This window comes from Artemia franciscana, chromosome 13, assembly GCF_032884065.1.
Source record: "Artemia franciscana chromosome 13, ASM3288406v1, whole genome shotgun sequence".
Lineage (NCBI taxonomy): Eukaryota > Metazoa > Arthropoda > Branchiopoda > Anostraca > Artemiidae > Artemia > Artemia franciscana.
The window spans coordinates 45,865,770-45,887,264 of record NC_088875.1 but is presented as its reverse complement, the minus strand read 5'-3'; the positions used below and the strand labels follow the sequence as shown (position 1 = coordinate 45,887,264).

General features: G+C 34.7%; 1 protein-coding gene across 1 annotated transcript in view; it reads right to left on the bottom strand.

Annotated features, from left to right (window-relative positions):
* Positions 1 to 21,495, bottom strand: part of LOC136034996 (vesicle-fusing ATPase 1-like) — a 267,443-nt gene that overhangs the window by 92,096 nt on the left and 153,852 nt on the right. Inside the window, exon 8 of the mRNA XM_065716566.1 lies at positions 2,752 to 2,976. Within this exon, the coding sequence (XP_065572638.1) occupies positions 2,752 to 2,976 (225 nt within the window). The remainder of the gene's footprint in view (positions 1 to 2,751; positions 2,977 to 21,495) is intronic.

Sequence of the window (21,495 nt, the reverse complement as noted above, 5' to 3'; positions counted from 1 at the left end):
AATCAGCACAAAAATCCAGTTCTTTTGGCGCATCAATTGTTATCAAAGTTCTGTTTTTTAGAGTTTCGGTTAAAAATTGGCCAAGTCGCTGCTTGCTTACAGTTCGTAATCACAAACTTTTTTTTGAGGATTTTTTTTTTTTTTTTCAGAAAGACTTCAGAGGACTATGCCAGGGATATTTTTTTTTTTTTTTTTTTTTTTTTTTTTTTTTTTTTTTTGGAGGTCATTCAATCCGGTAGTCTAAGCAGCATTCGACTTCTTTTTAAAACATAATTTTAGTCTAAGACACAAGCACCAACTATCTGTGGCATCGAAGTTTTTCTATCCTTATGAAGCGAGTATCCCCATAGTTTGTGAGTGGCTAAGTTTAGTCACATACCTATTATGAATAGCTTAAATTTAGTGACACAATTTTAGTCACTCAAGGACACCTACGGGAGTTACTGGTCCTGCGATGTGACTGAATTTAAAGCCATCATTTATCTTGTCTTTTCCGACACGTAATGAAGCAACAAAGGAATCCTATAAACTTAATTATTTTTCACTGGTGTCTGTTTTTTAACTTTGAAAATCGGTCAAATTTACTAAATGGATTATTATACGAAAATATATAACCAATTGAGTAAAACCACTAAAAAGTATTTCAGAAGAGAAAAGTGAGGGGGGGGGGGAGATGTTCCTTCCCCTGAGAACAAACCAAAGTGAACAAGAAATATTTGTGCAAATTGATTTTTGACCATTCTAATTATTCAGCTTGCTTCAAAATTTAACTTTTTTTTTAGGATTTTTTTTTTTTTTTTTCAGAAAGACTTCAGAGGACTATGCCAGGGATATTTTTTTTTTTTTTTTTTTTTTTTTTTTTTTTTTTTTTTTTTTTGGAGGTCATTCAATCCGGCAGTCGAAGCAGCATTCGACTTCTTTTTAAAACATAATTTTAGTCTAAGACACAAGCACCAACTATCTGTGGCATCGAAGTTTTTCTATCCTTATGAAGCGAGTATCCCCATAGTTTGTGAGTGGCTAAGTTTAGTCACATACCTATTATGAGTAGCTTAAATTTAGTGACACAATTTTAGTCACTCAAGGACACCTACGGGAGTTACTGGTCCTGCGATGTGACTGAATTTAAAGCCATCATTTATCTTGTCTTTTCCGACACGTAATGAAGCAACAAAGGAATCCTATAAACTTAATTATTTTTCACTGGTGTCTGTTTTTTAACTTTGAAAATCGGTCAAATTTACTCAATGGATTATTATACGAAAATATAGAACCAATTGAGTAAAACCACCAAAAATGTAGTTCAGCAGCGACAAGAAGGGGTGGAGATGTTCCTCCCCTGAGAACAAACCAAAGTGAACAAGAAATGTTTGTGCAAATTATTTTTGACCATTTTAATTATTCAGCTTGCTTCAAATTTTAACATTGCGTAAGTTCCAAATGTTTCTAAGAATAGTACTAATACCTAAACACACTTTCGCTGAGAAATGAATAGGAAAACAAAAAGTTAGAGTAGGGTGGACAATGTTGTCAACTAATGAAAGAATTGAATGACATTATATTTCGGTTGCCAGGAGATACTGAATTCAAAAGAGAACCTCAATTTCCACAAAGAAACTGCGTTCAATAGACAATTAATATTAAAAACATCACAAAATAATATAGTTTTCAGCTTTACCATTCCATGAATCTTGAATTAAGAATGGAAGCAACTCAAGATGTTTTGAAACGGCAATGATCTATACATATTATATTTAGGCAGCAACGCATGATTCATTTTTGCGTATTAGAAATGGGACTAAAAAAAAAAAAAAAAAAAAAAAAAAATAGCGATATCGTAATCGTATAAAAATCGAAAAAGTATAGAAATATCAAAAGTAGAGAAATTAGCAGGAAATGAAAACCTTAGTATTTCGAGGAGAGAAGTCAAGATTGCGGAAAGAAGCCCAGACGATCTGCGTACTTGCCAGGTCATACTCACTTCATAAATTTTATGCGTGAACAGTTGCAAAACGTCAATAGGGTATAAAAAGGACGTATCTCCATAACTGTAAATTTTCAAAAGAGCAAAAAAAAAACTCACAACTTTTTTATTTTCCCTCCGATAACCGTGAAAGAAAGGACCGACATGTAAATCAACAAAAATCAATCCATTCTTATTTTACGGTTATCAGAGGGGAAATAAAAACATTGTGAGGTTTTTTCTTTTGCTCTTCTAAAAAGGTACGATTATGGAGATATGTCCTTTTGATACCCGACTGACGAAAAACTAAATTGAAGATGCCAGGCCTTAGAAGCCTGATGCTTACTGTACAAAGACTGATGTTCTTTGTTTATAAATATTTTTCAGAACCTTTTTTTTAAAGACTAGCGAAAACGGTACAGCAAAAACTGGCATTCATTGGTTGGCAAATATAAGAAGGCAAACAAAATAGTCTAACAGTAAGACAAACAAATGGAATAAAACAGTCTTCAAATTTTCATCTTTAGTAATAACGGAAGAATATATAATTATTTTTCTTATGGTCGGTTCCCTGACCTTGCCGTTTCGCCTAAAACCGCAGAGTATGTCTCACGCCTCCATAACTTAAAAAAGGGAGCAAATAAAAAGTTTTCAAGCTTTTAGGGGAAAGATAAACTTCTGTTTTCGGATTGAATAAGAAATCAGTCGCAAAAGCCAGAGAATGAAGCTAGGTAAGATAAGTTTTGGATGGGATGAAATTCATAGGCAAGAGTTGAGCATTTACAAACCTCAAATCGACCTGGCCTCAAAAGAGCTTCATCAATCATATCCTTTCTGTTCGTCATTCCAATTACAAGGATATTGTTCAACTGATCAACACCATCTATCTTGGAAAGAAGTTGGTTGACAACAGTGTCGTGGACACCAGAAGCTCCACTGACAGATCCTCTTGCTTTGCATATTGCATCAATTTCATCGAAAATGATAATATGTAAGCCACTATTAACACCAGCCTAAAAAAAATTTTGCTTATACTCGAGAAAGATTTATTATGACAAGTACAGAGTATTGGGAGAAATCAGCAGTGTAGCGAATTTCGTAGTAATGAACTATAAGTAAAGTACGACATGTATTGTACAGTTTGGTTACTATAGCAGCTGAAACTCTAAAAAAGGATTTTTGTAACATTAAACATGTAAAAAGAATCTCCCTTGTATGGTGATTCAAAATATACATCATTCACAAAACTTGGAATTGTCCATTAAAATTTTAGCCTGAAAAAATTTACAAAATTTAAGAAAAGGGGGAGATGCACAGCCTAAAAGGGTACTATCCAAGAATAAAATTGCATCATTGTATTATGCATGTCTGTTGGAGAAGTCTGATAACAAATACGATTTTGTCTTTTTGTTTGTTCGTTGTTCTTTCCCCAGGGATGATCAAACCGAATAAATGGTCGTAGAGTATCGGAAGAGGGCTCATTCAAATTAAAATTTGAAGCTTTAATATCTTTTTATTTGACAAAAGAGACCAAAAACTAAACATTCAAATGGGATAGGTCCATTTATCAGACAATTAAAACAGTTACAAAAGCTTAGACATTTTGACCACATATACAGCGATCATCATATATCATCAGCAGATATACTAAAGCATTACAATTAAAACTAACATATTTATACAGAACAAATTTGAAAATGTTTTAACGGAAAGGTTTATTGTTACACAAGGAAAACTTAAATTTAAATATTTTGAAAAAAACGGTGAATAAAACACCTAAAATTGTGAACTATCCATATTTTTGTACTCTTAAATACTTTCAAGTACTCTTTGTACTCTTTAAAATTTGGCAATTTAGAACTTAATTTCAGCAAATCTGCAAAATTTCCATTCTTTTACTTCTTTTTTTTAACTAATCTTTTAGAGGCTAAACTATTCGTATAAAAAAAATCAAAGAAGAAAGATAAACCAATGTCTTAATCCTTCTCAAGACTTGTTTTCCAATCCAATGCATTAAATGTAATTTACTTGAATAACAAGATCTAAGAGCTCATATGGCACTTGTGACGAGGTCGGAAGAGCCAAGAGCTCATATGGCATGAGCTATAGCAAAATTCTAAGAATCAATAGGTTGATTTAAAAGGAAAATCAGAGGCTTAATGCCAGCCGGGATTTAAAATAAGAGCTCTGAGACACGAGATCCTTCTAAATATAAAAACTCATTAAGATCCGATCACCCACTCGGGAAGTTAAAAATACCTCACTTTTCTAATTTTTGTTCTCCCTTCAGCCCCCCCAGATGGTTGAATCGGGGAAAACGACTTTATCAAGTCGATTTGTACAGGTTCCTGACACGCCTACCAATTTTCATCGTCCTAGCATGTCTAGAAGCACCGAACTCGCCAAAGCACTGGACCCCCTAACTCCTCCAAAGAGAGCAGATCCAGTCAAGTTACGTCAATCACGTATATACGACCTTTGTTTATTCTACCCACCAAGTTCCATCCCGGTCTCTTCACTCTAAGCGTTTTCCAGGATTTCCGGTTTCCCCTCAAAGTCCCCCCCCCAGTGTCACCAGATCTGGTCGGGATTTAAAATATGAGCTCTGAGACACGAGTTCCTTCTAAATATCAAATTGCATTAAGGTCCGGTTACCCGTCCTTAAGTTAAAAATACCTCGATTTTTCTAATTTTTCGGAATTAACATCCCCCCAACTCCCCTAAAGAGAGCAGATTCAGTCCGGTTATGTCAATTACTATCTAGAACTTGTGTTTTTTCTTCCCACCAAGTTTCATCCCGATCTCTCCACTCTAAGCGTTTTCCATGATTTCCCGTTTCCCCCTAAAACTCCCCAAATATCACCGGATACGGTCGGGATTTAAAAAATGAGCTCTGAGACACGAGGTTCTTCCAAATATCAAATTTCGTTAAGATCCGATCAACCATTCGTAAGTTAAAAATACCTCGTTTTTAATTTTTCCTCTCCCTCCAGCCCCCCAGATGGCCGAATCGAGGAAACAACTGTTATCAAGTCAATTTGTTTAGGTCACTGACACGCCTACCAATTTTCATCGTCCTAGCACGTCCAGAAGCACCAAACTCGCCAAAGCACTGGAAATTCCCTTCCCCCCAGCTCCCCCAAAAAGAGTGGATTCGTTCCAATTGTGTCAATCACGTATCTGGAACTTGTGCTTATTCTTCCCATCAAGTTTCATCCCGATCTCTCCACTCTAAGCGTTTTCCAAGATTTCCAGTTTCCAAGATTTCTGTTCCCCCTCCAAACCCCTATGTCCCCGAATCCAATTCAAATAGAAAATAGAACATCTGAGACTTAAGATATTTCTATTTATAAAGTTTCATTAATATCCGATCACCCATTTGTAAGATAAAGATACCTCAATTTCTAATTATCCAAGATTTCCGGTTTCCCCCTCCAACTCCCCCCAATGTCACCAGACTGGTCGGGATTTAAAGCAAAAATCCTCCTATGAAGCACAAGATCCTTCTAAATATCAAATTTCATTAAGAGATGATCACCCATTCGTAAGTTACAAATACCTCATTTTTTTATTTTTCCGAATTACCCCCCTTCCAATTCCCCGAAAGAGAGCGGATCCGATCCGGTTATTTCAGTCACGTATCTTGGAGATGTGCTTATTCTTCCCACCAAGTTTCATCCTGATCACTACAATCTAAGCGGTTCCCGAGATTCTCCCCCCAAACTCCCCCCAATGACACTGAGTCCGGTTGGGAATTAAAATAAAAGATCCGAGTTACGAGGTCCTACTCAATATGAAATTTCATTAAGATCCGATTGCTCCTTCGTAAGTTGAAAATACTTCATTTTTTCTAATTTTTCAGAATTAAAACTCCACCCCCCCCCCAAATCCACCAAAGGAATAGTATCCTTTCTGGTTATGTCAATCACGTATCTAGGACTTGTGTTTATTTTTCCCACCAAGTTTCATCCCGGTCCCTCTACTCTAATTGTTTTCTTGGATTTTAGGTTTCCCCCTCCAACTTCCCCCAGTGTCCCCGATTCCGGTCTCGATTTCAAATAAGAGCTCTGACCCATGATATCATTCTAAATATCAAGTTTCATTAAGATCGAATCACCCGTTCGTAAGCTAAAAATACCTCATTTTTTCTAATTTTTCCGAATTAACAGTTCCCCCACTCCCTCCCAGATGGTCAAATCGGGGAAACGACAATTTCCAATTTAATCTGGTCTGGTCCCTGATACACTTGCCAAATTTCATCGTCCTAGTTTTTCTGGAAGTGCCTAAACTAGCAAAACCGGGACAGACAGACGGACCGACAGACCGACAGAATTTGCGATCGCTATATGTCACTTGGTAAATACCAAGTGCTATAAAAATGCCTAGATCAAATTACCAGAAAATATCTGAAAACGTGGAAGCTCCACAACCAAAGCCAGAACTAACTTCGTGAAACTGAATTCAGCAAAACGGACCACATACCATTTTTCTTTGGTAAAACGGTTTCCAGGAATGGGATTTGTGTAACATCTGTAGATAAAACGCTGAACTTGATTTTTTGGACATCTGTACGTGGTGCTTAAATGAGTGTTTAAAAGTGACAAAATAATTCCAGGTTTTTTCCGGCTTTTTAAAGGCTATTCGTGGTTTCTACAGTATCTACAGCTAAGTAAAAAGATAAGCACAACCAAAAATAATTGTAATAAAAAAAAAAAAATTGCCAAAGAAGCTGTCAAGTGAAAAAAGACTTGCCAATTACAGTATGATAACTTTAAGCAGATTTAATTAAGCAGTAATCTGTAATTACGAGAGTAGGTTTGAAAACATTTCGGAAAGGTTTCCTAACTCTGCAAACACGCCAAATAGAACTAAGATGTATGCCAACGAAGCTGACATCAGCGAAATCTTCTACCGAAGGTCCCTCATCTCTCAGAAAGAGAGAAAGAGAAAGAGAGAAAGAGAAAGAGAGAGAGAGAGAAACTTTTATTGAACAAATTTACCACGACAATTACGTCATAGAAAGGACAATTACAGGGGTCGTTCATCAATGTCCGGTTAAGGTCTCTGCAATTTTTTTGCTAAGTATGTTTTGCTCTCCACTACCCCTGGCTAAAAAATATATCGAATCGGTTCCCGCAGATTTTGTATACTCGTACACTAGATGATTGGGGCTCTGGGAAGGATTTTAAAGAAAGTGTTTCCCAAAATCTCAGGTCCAGTGGACAATCCCTCGACAAGCGATTGAAAGCACGACAAAGCGGGACAGGTTTTAAAAGGGCGAGAAACATCTCATTACTCATCAGTCCCAACTCAGTCCGGAAGCGTAAAACAATACTCTTATCAAAGCAGAAAAAAACCAAGAGTAAAAATTTTTAAATCGAAAAAGGATTTCTTTTCCTAGAAATGGCATATCAACCACGTAAACAATCTCATCCTTCAGTCATATCATCTCTAAATCTTTTCGACGCGGAAAATTATGATGTGAGTGTAAAACCTTGTTAGTATGAACAATTTTATCCACAATAACCGCTTTCTGAAAATGTACATTTTCACATTTATTCCAGTAAAGACTATTCCATATATTTGACTTCCACATTTACAGATTTACATATGATTTAAAAAAAAATCTAATAACGAAAAATCAAGTGCAGCCGGGGATTATTCTATGAAAATTGTGTACTAGACAATTTGTTTAGACAAATAAGTATTTCTATAAATTGAAGATTTGGGAGAACAAGCAACAATCTTTCAAATTATGCAAGTTATAGAGACTTTATGTATATGACTCCAGTGCCTTATAAGGTAGTGAGAGGTTTGGCCATTGGATATGAATATAAAACGGACACTGTCACTACCAATATACTTGGAGATCCGACAGCTAAAGATTTAAACTTGGCTGGGAAAATAAATCATGAGATATTTAATATACCTCAATGGTTACCTTTCAATTTTAAGATTAATATAAAGCTACAACTCGCACCGTCCAATTTCATTTTGCAAAAAGTAGTTGGCACTGCACCTGATGCAACAGTCTCTCTCACCTCGGTAATGCTTCATAAGCGAACACAACAGGCTATGAGTTCTGTTGCTTTGGCAATTGACAAGTTAAGAGCTAGTAGAAATAATATCAAATTGCTTGTTCCTCATACAATCATAAATCAACGACATATTGCTACGGGTACACGTACCTACACTGATTCGTCATTTATCAATGGTGAAATTCCTTCAAAACTTGCTTTGGCTTTTGTAAAAAGTGCAAGTACCGTTGGATCTTGGACGAATTCTCCACATAAATTTGAAAGGGTTGGGCTTTCGTTTCTTATGTATAAATTAAATGGGTTTCCACTCTACAATTTATCCTTTGATAGATCCCATAGGACCCTATATGAATTAAATTAAAAAACTAGTTTTTTAACTAAAAGTAAGGAGCGACATTAAAACTTAAAACGAACAGAAATTACTCCGTATATGAAACGGGTTTCCCCCTCCGCTATCCCTCGCTCTTTACGCTAAAGTTTTTAATTGTTTTAAAAATTAGAATTGTGGCAAAGAGTCAAACTTTAGCGTAAAGAGCGAGGGGTTTGCAGAGGGGAAAACCCGTTTCATATACGGAGTAATTTCTGTTCGTTTTAAGTTTTAATGTCGCTCCTTACTTTCAGTTAAAAAAACTAGTTTTTTTAAATTTAATTTCTGAACGTTTTGAATTAATTCATGTTTGAATTTGGCTATCCGCACATAAATTATCAAAATGAAATTCGCATACTAATTCTCTTTTTGGCTAAATGGCTTTTGAGAAATAATGAGTGGGGAAGGAGGCGTAGTTGCCCTCCAATTTTTCGGTTACTTAAAAAGCCAACTAGAACTTTTAATTTTTAGCGAACGTTTTTATTAGTAAAAAATATACGTAACTTAAGTATTAACTTACGTAACAAACTTTTATATTCTTATTTTTTAATTATGTATATGAGGGGGTTTTTCCCTCGTCAATACCTCGCTCTTTATACTAAATCTTAAGTTTTGTCCCAATTCTTTAAGAATGACCCCTGAATCAGAAAGGCCGTAGAATTAGTAGTTGAAATTACTAGAAATACTTTAGCATAAAGAGCGATGTATTTATCTCCTCCTAAATACCTCGCTCTTTATGCTAAAATATTTTTAGAATCCCTCATATGCTTAATAATCTCTGCTCGTTTTAAGTTTTAATGCTACTCCTTACTTTCAACTGAAAAAACTTTTTCATGTTTATTTTTTCATTTTTTTTTATAGTAATGCTAGAAAATCCTGCGCCCTTTTCATTGAGTTTCCCTTCCCCCATGACATATTCCTCTAAGGAAAGATACTTCCACATAGCTCCCTCCCCTCAAACTAACCCCCCAAACCATAAGAACCCCACTGAAAACGTCTGTACACTTCCCAATAACCATTACTATATGTAAACACTGGTCAAAGTTTGTAACTTGTAGCCCCTCCCCCAGGGACTGTGGGGGAGTAAGTCATCATCAAAGACTTAGTTATTACAGTTTTCGACTATGTGGAACAAAATGGCTATCTCAAAATTTTGATTTGTTGACTTTTGGAAAAAATGAGCGTGGGAGGGGGCCTAGGTGCCCTCCAATTTTTTTGGTCACTTAAAAAGGGCACTAGAACTTTTCATTTCCATTAAAATGAGCCCTCTTGGACATGCTAGGACCATTTGGTCGATGCATTGACCCCTGGAAAAAAACAACAAAAAAACAAACAAATAAACACGCACCAGTGATCTGTCTTCTGGCAAAAAATACGAAATTCCACATTTTTTAGATAGGAGCTTGAATTTTTTGCTATAGGGTTCTCTTATACGCTGAATGCGATGGTGTGATTTTCGTTAAGATTCTTTGACTTTTAGGGGGTGTTTCCCCTATTTTCCAAAATAAGGTAAATTTTCTCAGGCTCGTAGCTTTTGATGACAAAGATTAAATTTGACGAAACTTATATATTTAAAATCAGCATGAAAATCCGATTCTTTTGATGTATCTTTTAGCATCAAAATTCCGATTTTTAGAGTTTCGTTTACTATTGAGCCGGGTCGCTCCTTACTACAGTTCGTTACCACGAACTGTTTGATTGACAATGCTATCCCTAGATTAAGATTCAAAACCATTTAAAAATGATACAACCGAAGAAATGTTTGTAAAAATTCATGGTATCATTATATATATATATATATATATATATATATATATATATATATATATATATATATATATATATATATATATATATATATATATATATATATACTAACGGACTCTAACAAGTCCTATTATGTAACAAGCAAACCCTATTACGTAACACTAAAATAAAGCTCTATTATGTAAAACCCAAAGCCTATTACGAAACAACCAAAGAAATCCTGATTTGTGGGTCCCTGAAGCTTTTTTCCTACACCTAGGTTTTTAAGTAATTAACACATGCTTAGTTTAGAAACCATCCCTATTACGTAAAAAAGTATCACTTCTTTTCGTTGTTTAACCATTTTTAGACGTTAATACACATTCTCCATGCAACTTTAGACCCTGTGGCAGCTAAGATGGAACCTTGGGCCCCGCATTGATAAGCAGAGATTAACTGATTGTTCCACCAGCTAAAGTTGAGGTTTTTACATCGAAGTAAAAATTCATTACCGCACAGAACTTTGATACCAATTTAGAACGGGAATATCGACACCGCTGAACTTTGGTGACTAAAGAACTCCTTGACTATGGGCGACATTCTATGCTTGAAATCAAACCCATTATTACTAACGGAGAATCTAATTATCGTTGTACTACGGTACATCGTTACAACGTTGTACCACGTACAACGCGTACCACGTGCACGGTACAACGGTATATTTTTTTGTACTACAGAGCGATTCGAACTTTAAACCGTCTACATGTAACTGAAAGCTACTTCCGTTCTCATGAGAAACATATTACTACAGAGTAACTCGAAGTGGCCTATGCCTCTCAAACTCATGGCCTGACAGGGACAATCTTGGCTTCAATAAGCTGTCCATGCTGTAATTAAATTTAGTTGGTTTTATTATTGTAAATTTTTTTACCCCTTTATACTATAAGAAAAATTTACAAAAACCGAAAAGTTCAATTCCACCACGGCTGATTCAATCTCGCCAACGTTTTCGTTTTGAGGTAATGATAGAAGTACGGGTAGGTAAAAGGGTATATAATTTTGGGAAGTACATAACCAAACAGCGACTACAGCATTTTATGTAACACAGCATGAGTCCTTTTTCTTGGTAATAAGTCTTTAAAAGCAGGGAATAAGAAATTATTTGCTGCTACTGACAGCTTCAACATGTGAATAGATGCAGTGATTTTTCTCCTCTATTTGATTATTTTGTTAGAGAGTAAATTTATTAGCTCAAAGCTTTTTCGCCTACAAGAGATATTCAGATTTTTGATGAAAATGAATAATTATTACGAAGTTGTTATGCATTTTATTTCTTATGGTGGGAGCCAGAACCTTTCTAGGGATGGGAGGCTGATCATACATTTGCCAACTGAGCTTCCAGCAGGGCTTCCAAAACTCACTACTTGATACACTATTTTAACATTTCTTTTATTTGTATTTTTTTTGTTTACCGAGCTTTTAACAGCTTTCTTTCTTCTTAACTTCAAAACAATTAAAAGTTTTATTTCAGGCAAAAGCGTTGAAATTTAGAGTTTAGACTGTTTAATGTAGATTTCACTAAATGCAGTCTTATTTCATTATGCATGTTTCATGGCATCTGCACAGCGTGTATATACAAAGCATTGTATACAATTAAAGTGCAAAATATGCAGATATGAAATAATGTACATAATTAAATCGTATAATTCTTTTTCTTTACTTAATTTTTTCCTACAAAGAGGCCTTCGCGTCCGTGCTACTAAAAGGTACCAAATAAGGGTGGAGAAAATAACCCCCCCTAGAGATTTTTATAAATACATTTTTGGTATTTTCAATAATAATCAGAAAAACACCTCCCCCCACTAGATTTACAAAAAACCTCTTTGCCTTTGTATCTACAATTTTTTTTTTAAATCAAGAAAATCCTTGTCCCCCTCCAACATCTTCTTGAATTGGCACTTCTGGTGTCACTCAATCGATATCTCAGGAATTTTCTTATAACCTTCTTAAAGTGTCACATAATTTGCGCATTTTAGAAGAGCTTTTTTTATAATTTGTAGGCTAGACCCTTAAAAAGAAATCTTACATAAGCACTAACAATTTTTTTCTCTTTCAAAAATAGCGAAACCAGCATATGCAGAAGAAATTAAAGACGAAAAAATATCTAGTCAAACAGTTCGTGGTAACGAACTGTAGTAAGGAGCGACCCGGCTCAATAGTAAACGAAACTCTAAAAAACGGAATTTTGATGCTAACAGATACATCAAAAGAATCGAATTTTCATGCTGATTTTAAATATATAAGTTTCATCAAATTTAATCTTTGTCATACGTTACGAGCCTGAGAAAATTTGCCTTATTTTGGAAAATAGGAAAAAAAAACAAGTCTACAAGTCAAAGAATCTTAACGAAAATCACACCATCGCATTCAGCGTATCAGAGAACCCTGTAGCAAAAATTTCAAGCTCCTATCTACAAAAATGTGAAATTTCGTTTTTTTGCCAGAAGACAGATCACGAGTGCGTGTTTATTTTTTTTTTTTTCCACGGGTCATCGTATCGACCAAATGGTCCTAGAATCTCGCAAGAGGGCTCATTCTAACGGAAATGAAAAGTTCTAGTGCCCTTTTTAAGTGACCAAAAAAATTGGAGGGCACCTAGGCCCCCTCCCACGCTCATGTTTTTCCCAAAGTCAACGGATCAAAATTTTGAGATAGCCATTTTGTTTCGCATAGTCGAAAACCATAATAGCTATGTCTTTGGAATGACTCACTCCCCCACAGTCCCTGGGGGAGGGGCTGCAAGTTACAAACTTTGTCCAGTGTTTACATAAAGTAATGGTTATTGGGAAGTTTACAGACATTTTCAGATGAATTTTTTTGGTTTGGGGGCGGGGTTGAGGAGAGGGGGCTATGTGGGAGGATCTTACCTTGGAGAAATATGTCATGGGGGAAGAGAAATTTAATGAAAAAGGCGCGAGATTTTCTAGCATTAATATAAAAAAAAAAACAATGAAAAAATAAACATGAAAAAGTTTTTTCATCTGCAAGTAAGGAGTAGCATTAAAACTTAAAACGAACAGAGATTATTACGCATATGAGGGGTTCTAAAAATACTTTAGCATAAAGAGCGAGGTAGTTAGGAGAAGATAAACACCTTGCTCTTAATGCTAAAGTATTTTTAGTAATTTCAACTATTTATTCTACGGCCTTTCTGATTCAGGGGTCATTCTTAAAGAATTGGGACAAAACTTAAGATTTAGTGTAAAGAGCGAGGTATTAACGAGAGGACAAAGTCCCTCATATACAAAATAAAAAATATAAGAATATAAAAGTTTGTTACGTAAGTTCATTCTTAAGTTACAGATATTTTTTACTAATAAAAACGTTCGTTAAAAATTAAAAGTTCTAGTTGCCTTTTTAAGTAACCGAAAAATTGGAGGGCAACTAGGCCTCCTTCCCCACCCCTTATTTCTCAAAATCGTCTGATCAAAACTAAGAGAAAGCCATTTAGCCAAAAAAGAATTAATATGAAAATTTCATTTTAATAATTTATGTGCGGAGAAACAAAATCAAAAATGCATTAATTCAAAAACGTTCAGAAATTAAATAAAAAAAACTAGTTTTTTAAACTGAAAGTAAGGAGCGACATTAAAACTTAAACCGAACAGAAATTACTCAGTATATGAAATGGCTTGTCCCCTCTGCAATCCCTCGCTCTTTACGCTGAAGCTTCTAATTGTTTTAAAAAACAGAATTGTGGCAAAGAGTCAAACTTTAGTGTAAAGAGCGAGGGATTGCGGAGGGGACAACCTATTTCATATACGGAGTAATTTCTGTTCGTTTTAAGTTTTAATGTCGCTCTTTACTTTCAGTTTAAAAAACTAGTTTTTTTATTTAATCTACATATAAAGTGCAAAAGAACCAAAGGCAATTTATTATAGAAATTGACAGTTTAAATAAAAGGTATTATTTATTATAAAACAAAACACAAAATTGCAAAGAAAACAAGAACAAGGGCAAAAAACAGCCAGTGAAAAGATTGAAAACTATGCAAATACTTCGGTCAAGACCTCCGCTTGATCGTCCTCAGTGCAGAATAAACTGAAAAAAAAACAACAACAAAACCTTAAAACAAACAAAGCTAAAATATGATGACCCTTTCTTAGTAACGGTAACGGTTCAGTTACCCTTTCCTCGTTACTAAGAAAGGGTCATCATAGTTTAGTTTTGTGTTTTGTTTTAAGGTTTGGTTTTTTATATTTTTATCAGTTTATTCTGCACTGAGGACGATCAAGCGGAGGTCTTGACCGAAATATTTGCATAGTTTTCATTTTTTTCATTGGCTGTTTATTGTTCTCGTTCTTCTTTTCTTAGCAATTTTGTATTTTGACATGATTAACCAGTGTGGTCTCAGAAATTATAATAATTATATATATTGCAAACTTTATTTCTCTATTACCAATAAGATTAAAATTGCTAACAGACATTAAGAGGGATATATCTATGCTTGGAAACGTGCAAAGATCACTTGTCTCCCAAACAAGAAAGTAGTCGAAAGGAGAACTATTTGAAACGCTGTTTATTAAACAGTAAATTCTACAATAGTTACATTTTCAAAGGTAAACGAAATGTGATTTGTTAACTGTCAGCTTCCTATGTAAACTGCCTGTGACTTTCTAAAACACCCTGTAAGATGAAGCTTGCATGTATGTACATTAAATCTGTGAAGGCTAATTTTGGCAATTTTTATCCAGTCGATACTTCCTAGTTGAGCTTGTAACAGGACCAGAGGTTTTCTGTCTTGTCTGACATATGACATTCAGATATTCCATGGGAATTTGTTTGACCTTAGGCTCCCCACACTTGCGAAAAGGAACTGTTTGGTTAACAGTAAGACGTCGGCATACTCCCTACGCCACGAAAACGCAAATCACAGCCGTGACAGACTTGGAGCTGGATTTTTTCTGATAATTTTTAATTAAAAGGAAATAGCGTTGTCTTCAGTTTTGTTACGTTTTCTTTTCAGATTTTCGCAAAAATAAATAAAGTTATTTGAGCTTATTCATTACAGACGCAATTAAAGCGGATTTTTTTTTATGTCGATTTCACCAGTAGTTAGGGATAAAGTGTTCGTTCTGGAATCTGGAGGGGAGAGAATGTGGAATTCCCCGCTACATTTTCAAAAAAAAATATCCTTTTTGTGTTATCTTTTCAGTCTAGCAGTGTCTTTTTCAAGGTTCACTCGAGGGTACAAAAATAGATTCAAGTATTTCAATAACTATTCGCACGGTACAACCAGTTGATTAAATATAGAATAGCGATTAATATATAGACAGTGAATACAGACTAGTGAGAATATGTTAAAATTAAGCAAGAAAATGATGTTTTTGAATCAGAGGAAAAAAAGCAATTCTATAAATTGATGCGCTATGCTCAATTAAAGTGATAAATACAACAAAATAGAACAGCCTAATTGGTCTTTCTAAAAAAATTCTTCTGATGGTATATCAATCAATTAATGATCTAAAATTCTGATCTTGAAGATATTAATAATAAAGAATTAAGCATATATTTTAGATTTTTAGCTCTTCAATGATATATACGTTTTTTTTTCAATTTCTATTTGAAAACAAAATTTTAGGGTTATATTCTTGCATGGGTTATTTTTAATCATTCACGCACTTTCACACGCTGATTTTTCATATTTCTTTAGTCTTAAACTTGGTAACCGCTAAATGTTAAAACATACCTGCATTGCACATACCTACATCCAATATACCCGCATCGAACCTCTTTTGCATTAAAAATTGAGTTCTCAGCTTTTCATATATTTTAAGACGACTTTGATTGTATAAATTTTCACCTAATCAATTTAAAGAATCAAATTTCATTTTTGGTGTCCTTGGTATTTTAATCTTATTCTACTGTAGATTAAATCTATAAAACATCAAATTTTCTTTGAAATTGTCTACTTTTTTAATGAGTCACCAGACACTACACTGTAACTGGCGATAGCAGTTTTCAATTTTTTTTTCTTCCCTAAATATCGGCGCTGTTGAGGCGCCAAAAATCCAACTCTTAAGTCTCACATTCACTTCAAATTCACCTTAAAAGTAAGCAAAACTAATTAAGCTAGACATAGGAAATTTTAAGCGGAATAACCGACCTTTCAATTTTTCACGATTTCTTGATATTCATTGCATGATAATACTAAGCTATTAAAATTTACGCATTTCCACATTATACATCTACGCATTTGTACACTCAAAAACATTGGTGCGTGTAAGAACTGAGTCGTAACCCATTAAACAATGAACTTAACGGTTGAGTAAAATTTAGAATAATTGATAAATCAACCCAACAAATAACTTCCTTTTCACGGTAATTCGCTTTTTGATATTCAGTGGGAAGTTCAAGAAAAGGGTCGCACAGGACGGAAGAAAAGAAACTCGTTCATGTAGAAAGAAAGAATACTTTAGAAGATTAAAAATACAACCTACCTTGGCAAAACAGGCATAGCGATCAAATTTTCGTTTTTGTAAAACTTAAAAAAGATGTAGGTCACAGAGCATAATGTAAATATTGCTTTGACCTTTTTCATGGCTGTTGTAAAAACAATCAAGGACACATGGGATTACTGAAAGATTGAAGAATACCTATAGTCTTGTCAAGCAGTATAAACTTGAAAAAACACAGTTTCTAGCGGTAATACTAAGTTCCAAAAAGCACATAACACTACTTATGCACGGTACAGTGAATTCAATGTCATAAGTCCTACAGAACAAGGTTATTTTACCCAAAAGACATTTTGTCTTCCCATTTCTAATGAAACAAGTCCTGGGAACCTTAAGAAGCGTCAAAGAATTCTAGATAAGCAACAATAAGAATCCGTTTATAGAAGCCTGTCGCGTTCCGAATACCGGTACTATATATGTGATTGAGGGTGAGATTGGAGGGGGGTACCGGAAATCTTGGAAAACGCTTAGAGGGGAGGATTCGGGATGAAACTTGATAGGAAAAATAAAATCCTAGAGTCCTAATCGCAATTTAAATTTCTGTCGGTCTGTCTGTCTATCTGTCGGTCTCGGTTTTGCTAGATCGAGCACTTCCAGATAAGCTAGGACGATGGAAGCGTTAAAGAATCCTAATGAAAGGTTAAATGTTATTCAGCTTTTACTCTGATTTTAGAAAACTTTAATTTAAGAAACCAAGTAGGTAGGAAGAGGCTTTAATAAAAACATTATACATTTTCAGCATTTTCTCCTTATAACATAAAATAACCCAAAACTAATGAGTCTTCCTTGAATGAACACCATTAAATATTAAACAGTCAGTCAACTTTTATCAGTTTTTTTTTCAGATATATTGTTTATTATGGTGATTATCTCTCTGTTTTTCAAAGCTATACCAAATAACCATACTGCTTGAAATAAAGATTGTTTTGGAGGTGTTTGAAGTTGAGTGAAGGGCCATTCATCCCCCTACCCCGATTATTTTAACGTAAAAAAAAACTAGAAGGAAGTATAAAATTGTACCAAAACTGATGATTACAAAACAGCAAAGTAAAATTGTCCAAAGTTAACACAATTATATGGCATTCATTATCAGGATTACAATCGTTCGTAATTACGTATTTTATCCTTAAGAGATAAAATTAAATAAAAAAAAACAAGTTTTTTTAACTGAAAGTAAGGAGCGACATTAAAACTTAAAATGAACAGAAATTACTTCGTATATGAAAGGGGCTGCTTTCTCATCAACGCCCCGCTCTTTACGCTAAAGTTTGACTCTTTCAACTCTACTTTTTAAAACAGTAAAAAAAGCTTTAGCGTAAAGAGCGGGGCGTTGATGAGAAAGCAGCCCCTTTCATACACGAAGTAATTTCTGTTCATTTTAAGTTTTAATGTCACTCCTTACTTTCAGTTAAAAAAACTTGTTTTTTTTTTTTTAATTTAATTTCTGAACGTTTTTGAATCAATGCATGTTTTGATTTTGGCTATCCGCAGATGAATAATTAAAATGAAATTTGCATATTTATTTTTTGGCTAAATGGCTTTCTCAGAAATTTGATCGAATGATTTTGAGAAAAAAGAGCGGGGGAGGAGGCCTAGTTGACCTCCGATTTCTTGGTTACTTAAAAAGTCAACTAGAACTTCCTCTTGCGACATTACTCCGTATATGAAATGGTTTGTCCCCTCCGCAATCCCTCGCTCTTTACGCTAAAGTTTTTAATTGTTTTAAAAAGTAGAACTGTGGCAAAGAGTCAAACTTTAGCGTAAAGAGCGAGGGATTGCGGAGGGGACAACCCATTTCATATACGGAGTAATTTCTGTTCGTTTTAAGTTTTAATGTCGCTCCTTACTTTCAGTTAAAACGACTATTTTTTTTATTTAATTTTTGAACGTTTTTGAATTAATGCATGTTTGATTTTGGCTCTCTGCACATAAATTATTAAATGAAATTTGCATATTAATTCTTTTACTCCGCATATGAAATGGGTTGTCCCCTCTGCAATCCCTCGCTCTTTACGCTAAAGTTTTTAATTGTTTTAAAAGGTAGAACAGTGGCAAAGAGTCAAACTTTAGCGTAAAGAGCGAGGGATTGCGGAGGGGACAACCCATTTCATATACGCAGTAATTTCTGCTCGTTTTAAGTTTTAATGTCGCTCCTTACTTTCAGTTAAAATAACTAGTTTTTGAATTAATGCATGTTTGATTTTGGCTCTCTGCACATAAATTATTAAAATGAAATTTGCATATTAATTCTTTTTTTGGCTAAATGGCTTTCTCTTAGTTTTGATCAGACGATTTTGAGAAATAAGGGGTGGGGAAGGAGCCCTGTTGCCCTCCAATTTTTCGGTTACTTAAAAAGGCAACTAGAACTTTTAATTTTTTAACGAACGTTTTTATTAGTAAAAAATACACGTAACTTAAGAATTAACTTACGTAACAAACTTTTATATTCTTATATTTTTATTACGTATATGAGGGGTTTTGTCCCTTCATTAATACCTCGCTCTTTAGACTAAATCTTAAGTTTTGTCCCAATTCTTTAAGAATAACCCCTGAATCAGAAAGGCCGTAGAATAAATAGTTTAAATTACTAAAAATACTTTAGCATAAAGAGCGAGGTATTTATCTTCTCCTAAATACCTCGCTCTTTATGCTATTTTTAGAACCCCTCATATACGTAATGATCTTTGTTCGTTTTAAGTTTTAATGCTACTCCTTACTTTCAATTGAAAAGACTTTTTTCATATTTATTTTTTCATCGTTTTCTTTTTATAGTAATGCTAGAAAATCCCGCGCCCTTTTCATTGAATTTCTCTTCCCCCATGGCATATTCCTCCAAGGAAAGATCCTCCCACATAGCCCACTCCCCTCAACCCCACCCCAAACCAAAAAAATCCCACTGAAAACTTCTATATGCTTCCCAATAACCATTACTCTGTGTAAACACTGGTCAAAGTTTGTAACTTGTAGCCCCTCCCACGGGGACTGTGGGGGAGTAAGTCGTCCCCAAAGACATAGTTATAAGGTTTTTCGACTACGCTGAGTAAAATGGCTATCTCAAAATTTTCATCTGTTGACTTTGGGAAAAAAATGAGCGTGGGAGGGAGGCTAGGTGCCCATCAATTTTTTTGGTCACTTAAAAAGGGCACTAGAACTTTTCATTTCCATTAGAATGAGCCCTCTTGCGACATTTAGGACCACTCGGTCGATACGATGACCCCTGGAAAAAAAACAAACAAACAAATAAACACGCGACCGTTATCTGTCTTCTGGCAAAAAATACGAAATTCCACATTTTTGTAGATAAGAGCTTGAAATTTTTACTATAGGGTTCTCTGATATGCTGAATGCGATGGTGTGATTTTCGTTAAGATTCTACGACTTTTAGGGGGTCTTTCCCCCTATTTTCCAAAATGAGGCAAATATTCTCAGGCTCGTAACTTTTGATGACAAAGACTAAATTTGATGAAACTTATATATTTAAAATCAGCATAAAATTCCGATTCTTTTGATGTATCTTTTAGTATTAAAATTCCGTTTTTTAGAGTTTCGTTTACTATTGAGCCGGGTGGCTCACTACAGTTTGAACTGTTTGATATGATAATACCCTAGCAGCTAATATGGGCATGTCGGCGGAAATGGTGTGAGAAGAGATTGCAGAAAAGGGTTTAAAGGCAATTGGGACTTCTTATGAGGGTGTAAAGAGGGAGGCTTTGAAAACAATGATATGGAGGACGAGCGTGCGCAAATGTGCTGGCCTCAGGCGGCTTGATGCTGCAGTGTATTGTTAGTAGCAGTAAATATACACAGAATCTCAAGACATAAAAGGATAAAAAAGAGGAAACTTAAAACGGAAAATAACCAAAACTTAAAAAGGAAAAAACCGAACTTTAAAAACGATTTGGAAACTTAAAAGAGCCAAAAGCATCAGAGACAGTGGTATAGGACTCAGCAAGTGAATATCCTTCAATGTGTTACTTTTTCCCCGACAACTTCATATGGAAGATATGGTCGCCGACAAATCGGAGGGGTCTATTTCGGTTGGAATTTGACCATTCTAATGCCATATTAAACACCAAAAGTGATCGGCAGACAACCGGTTTTCATTCCTTACCCTTTTTGGCCACACGCCCCCAATACTTCCAAGATACCCCATCACTTTGAGATAACCATTTTGTTTAAAATAGTACAAGAGTCTATTATGTAGGCTTCCATGGTTTTTGTCAGCCTCATGACGCTCTGACACATTGATATCTGTTCTTTGTTGACATTCTGTTCTTTAGAGGGTTTAGGAGTTGATACCTTATTCCTGTTTGTGGTAATTTCTGTTCATTTCAAGTTTCACTTGATTATTCATTTTAATTTCTTTTCATTTCGGGTTTCAGTACTCATTGAAGGTAATTTGAGCTTGTTTTAGGTTTGAACTAATAAATGGCTTTATGTCTGCTCATCTTAGATTTTAATATAATTTCTCAATTTTTCTTTTATAAAATTTCTATTTGGAATGCACTTTTTTATAAATAGACTGCATATAAGAGGCCACAGTTCTTACGTTTCACTAGATTCTAAATAGATTAGATAGTAAACCAATGTTTTTCAACTAAAAGTAAGGAGCAACATTAAAGGTTAAAAAAACAGAAATTATTCCGTATATGAGGGGCGCTACCCCTTCCTCAACCATCGCTCCTTGCGCTAAAGTCTTAAAGTTCTTTAAGAATAAATCTCATTCAAATTCAATGGTCCTTGTGTTTGAGTAGTTGTTCTTGAAGAAAGTGAAAAAAAGTCAAACTTTAAAGGTAAAGAGCGAGGTTTGAGGAAGGGGTAGCCCCTCTCAGTTGAAAAAACTATCATGCCAGGAAATCCCCCGTA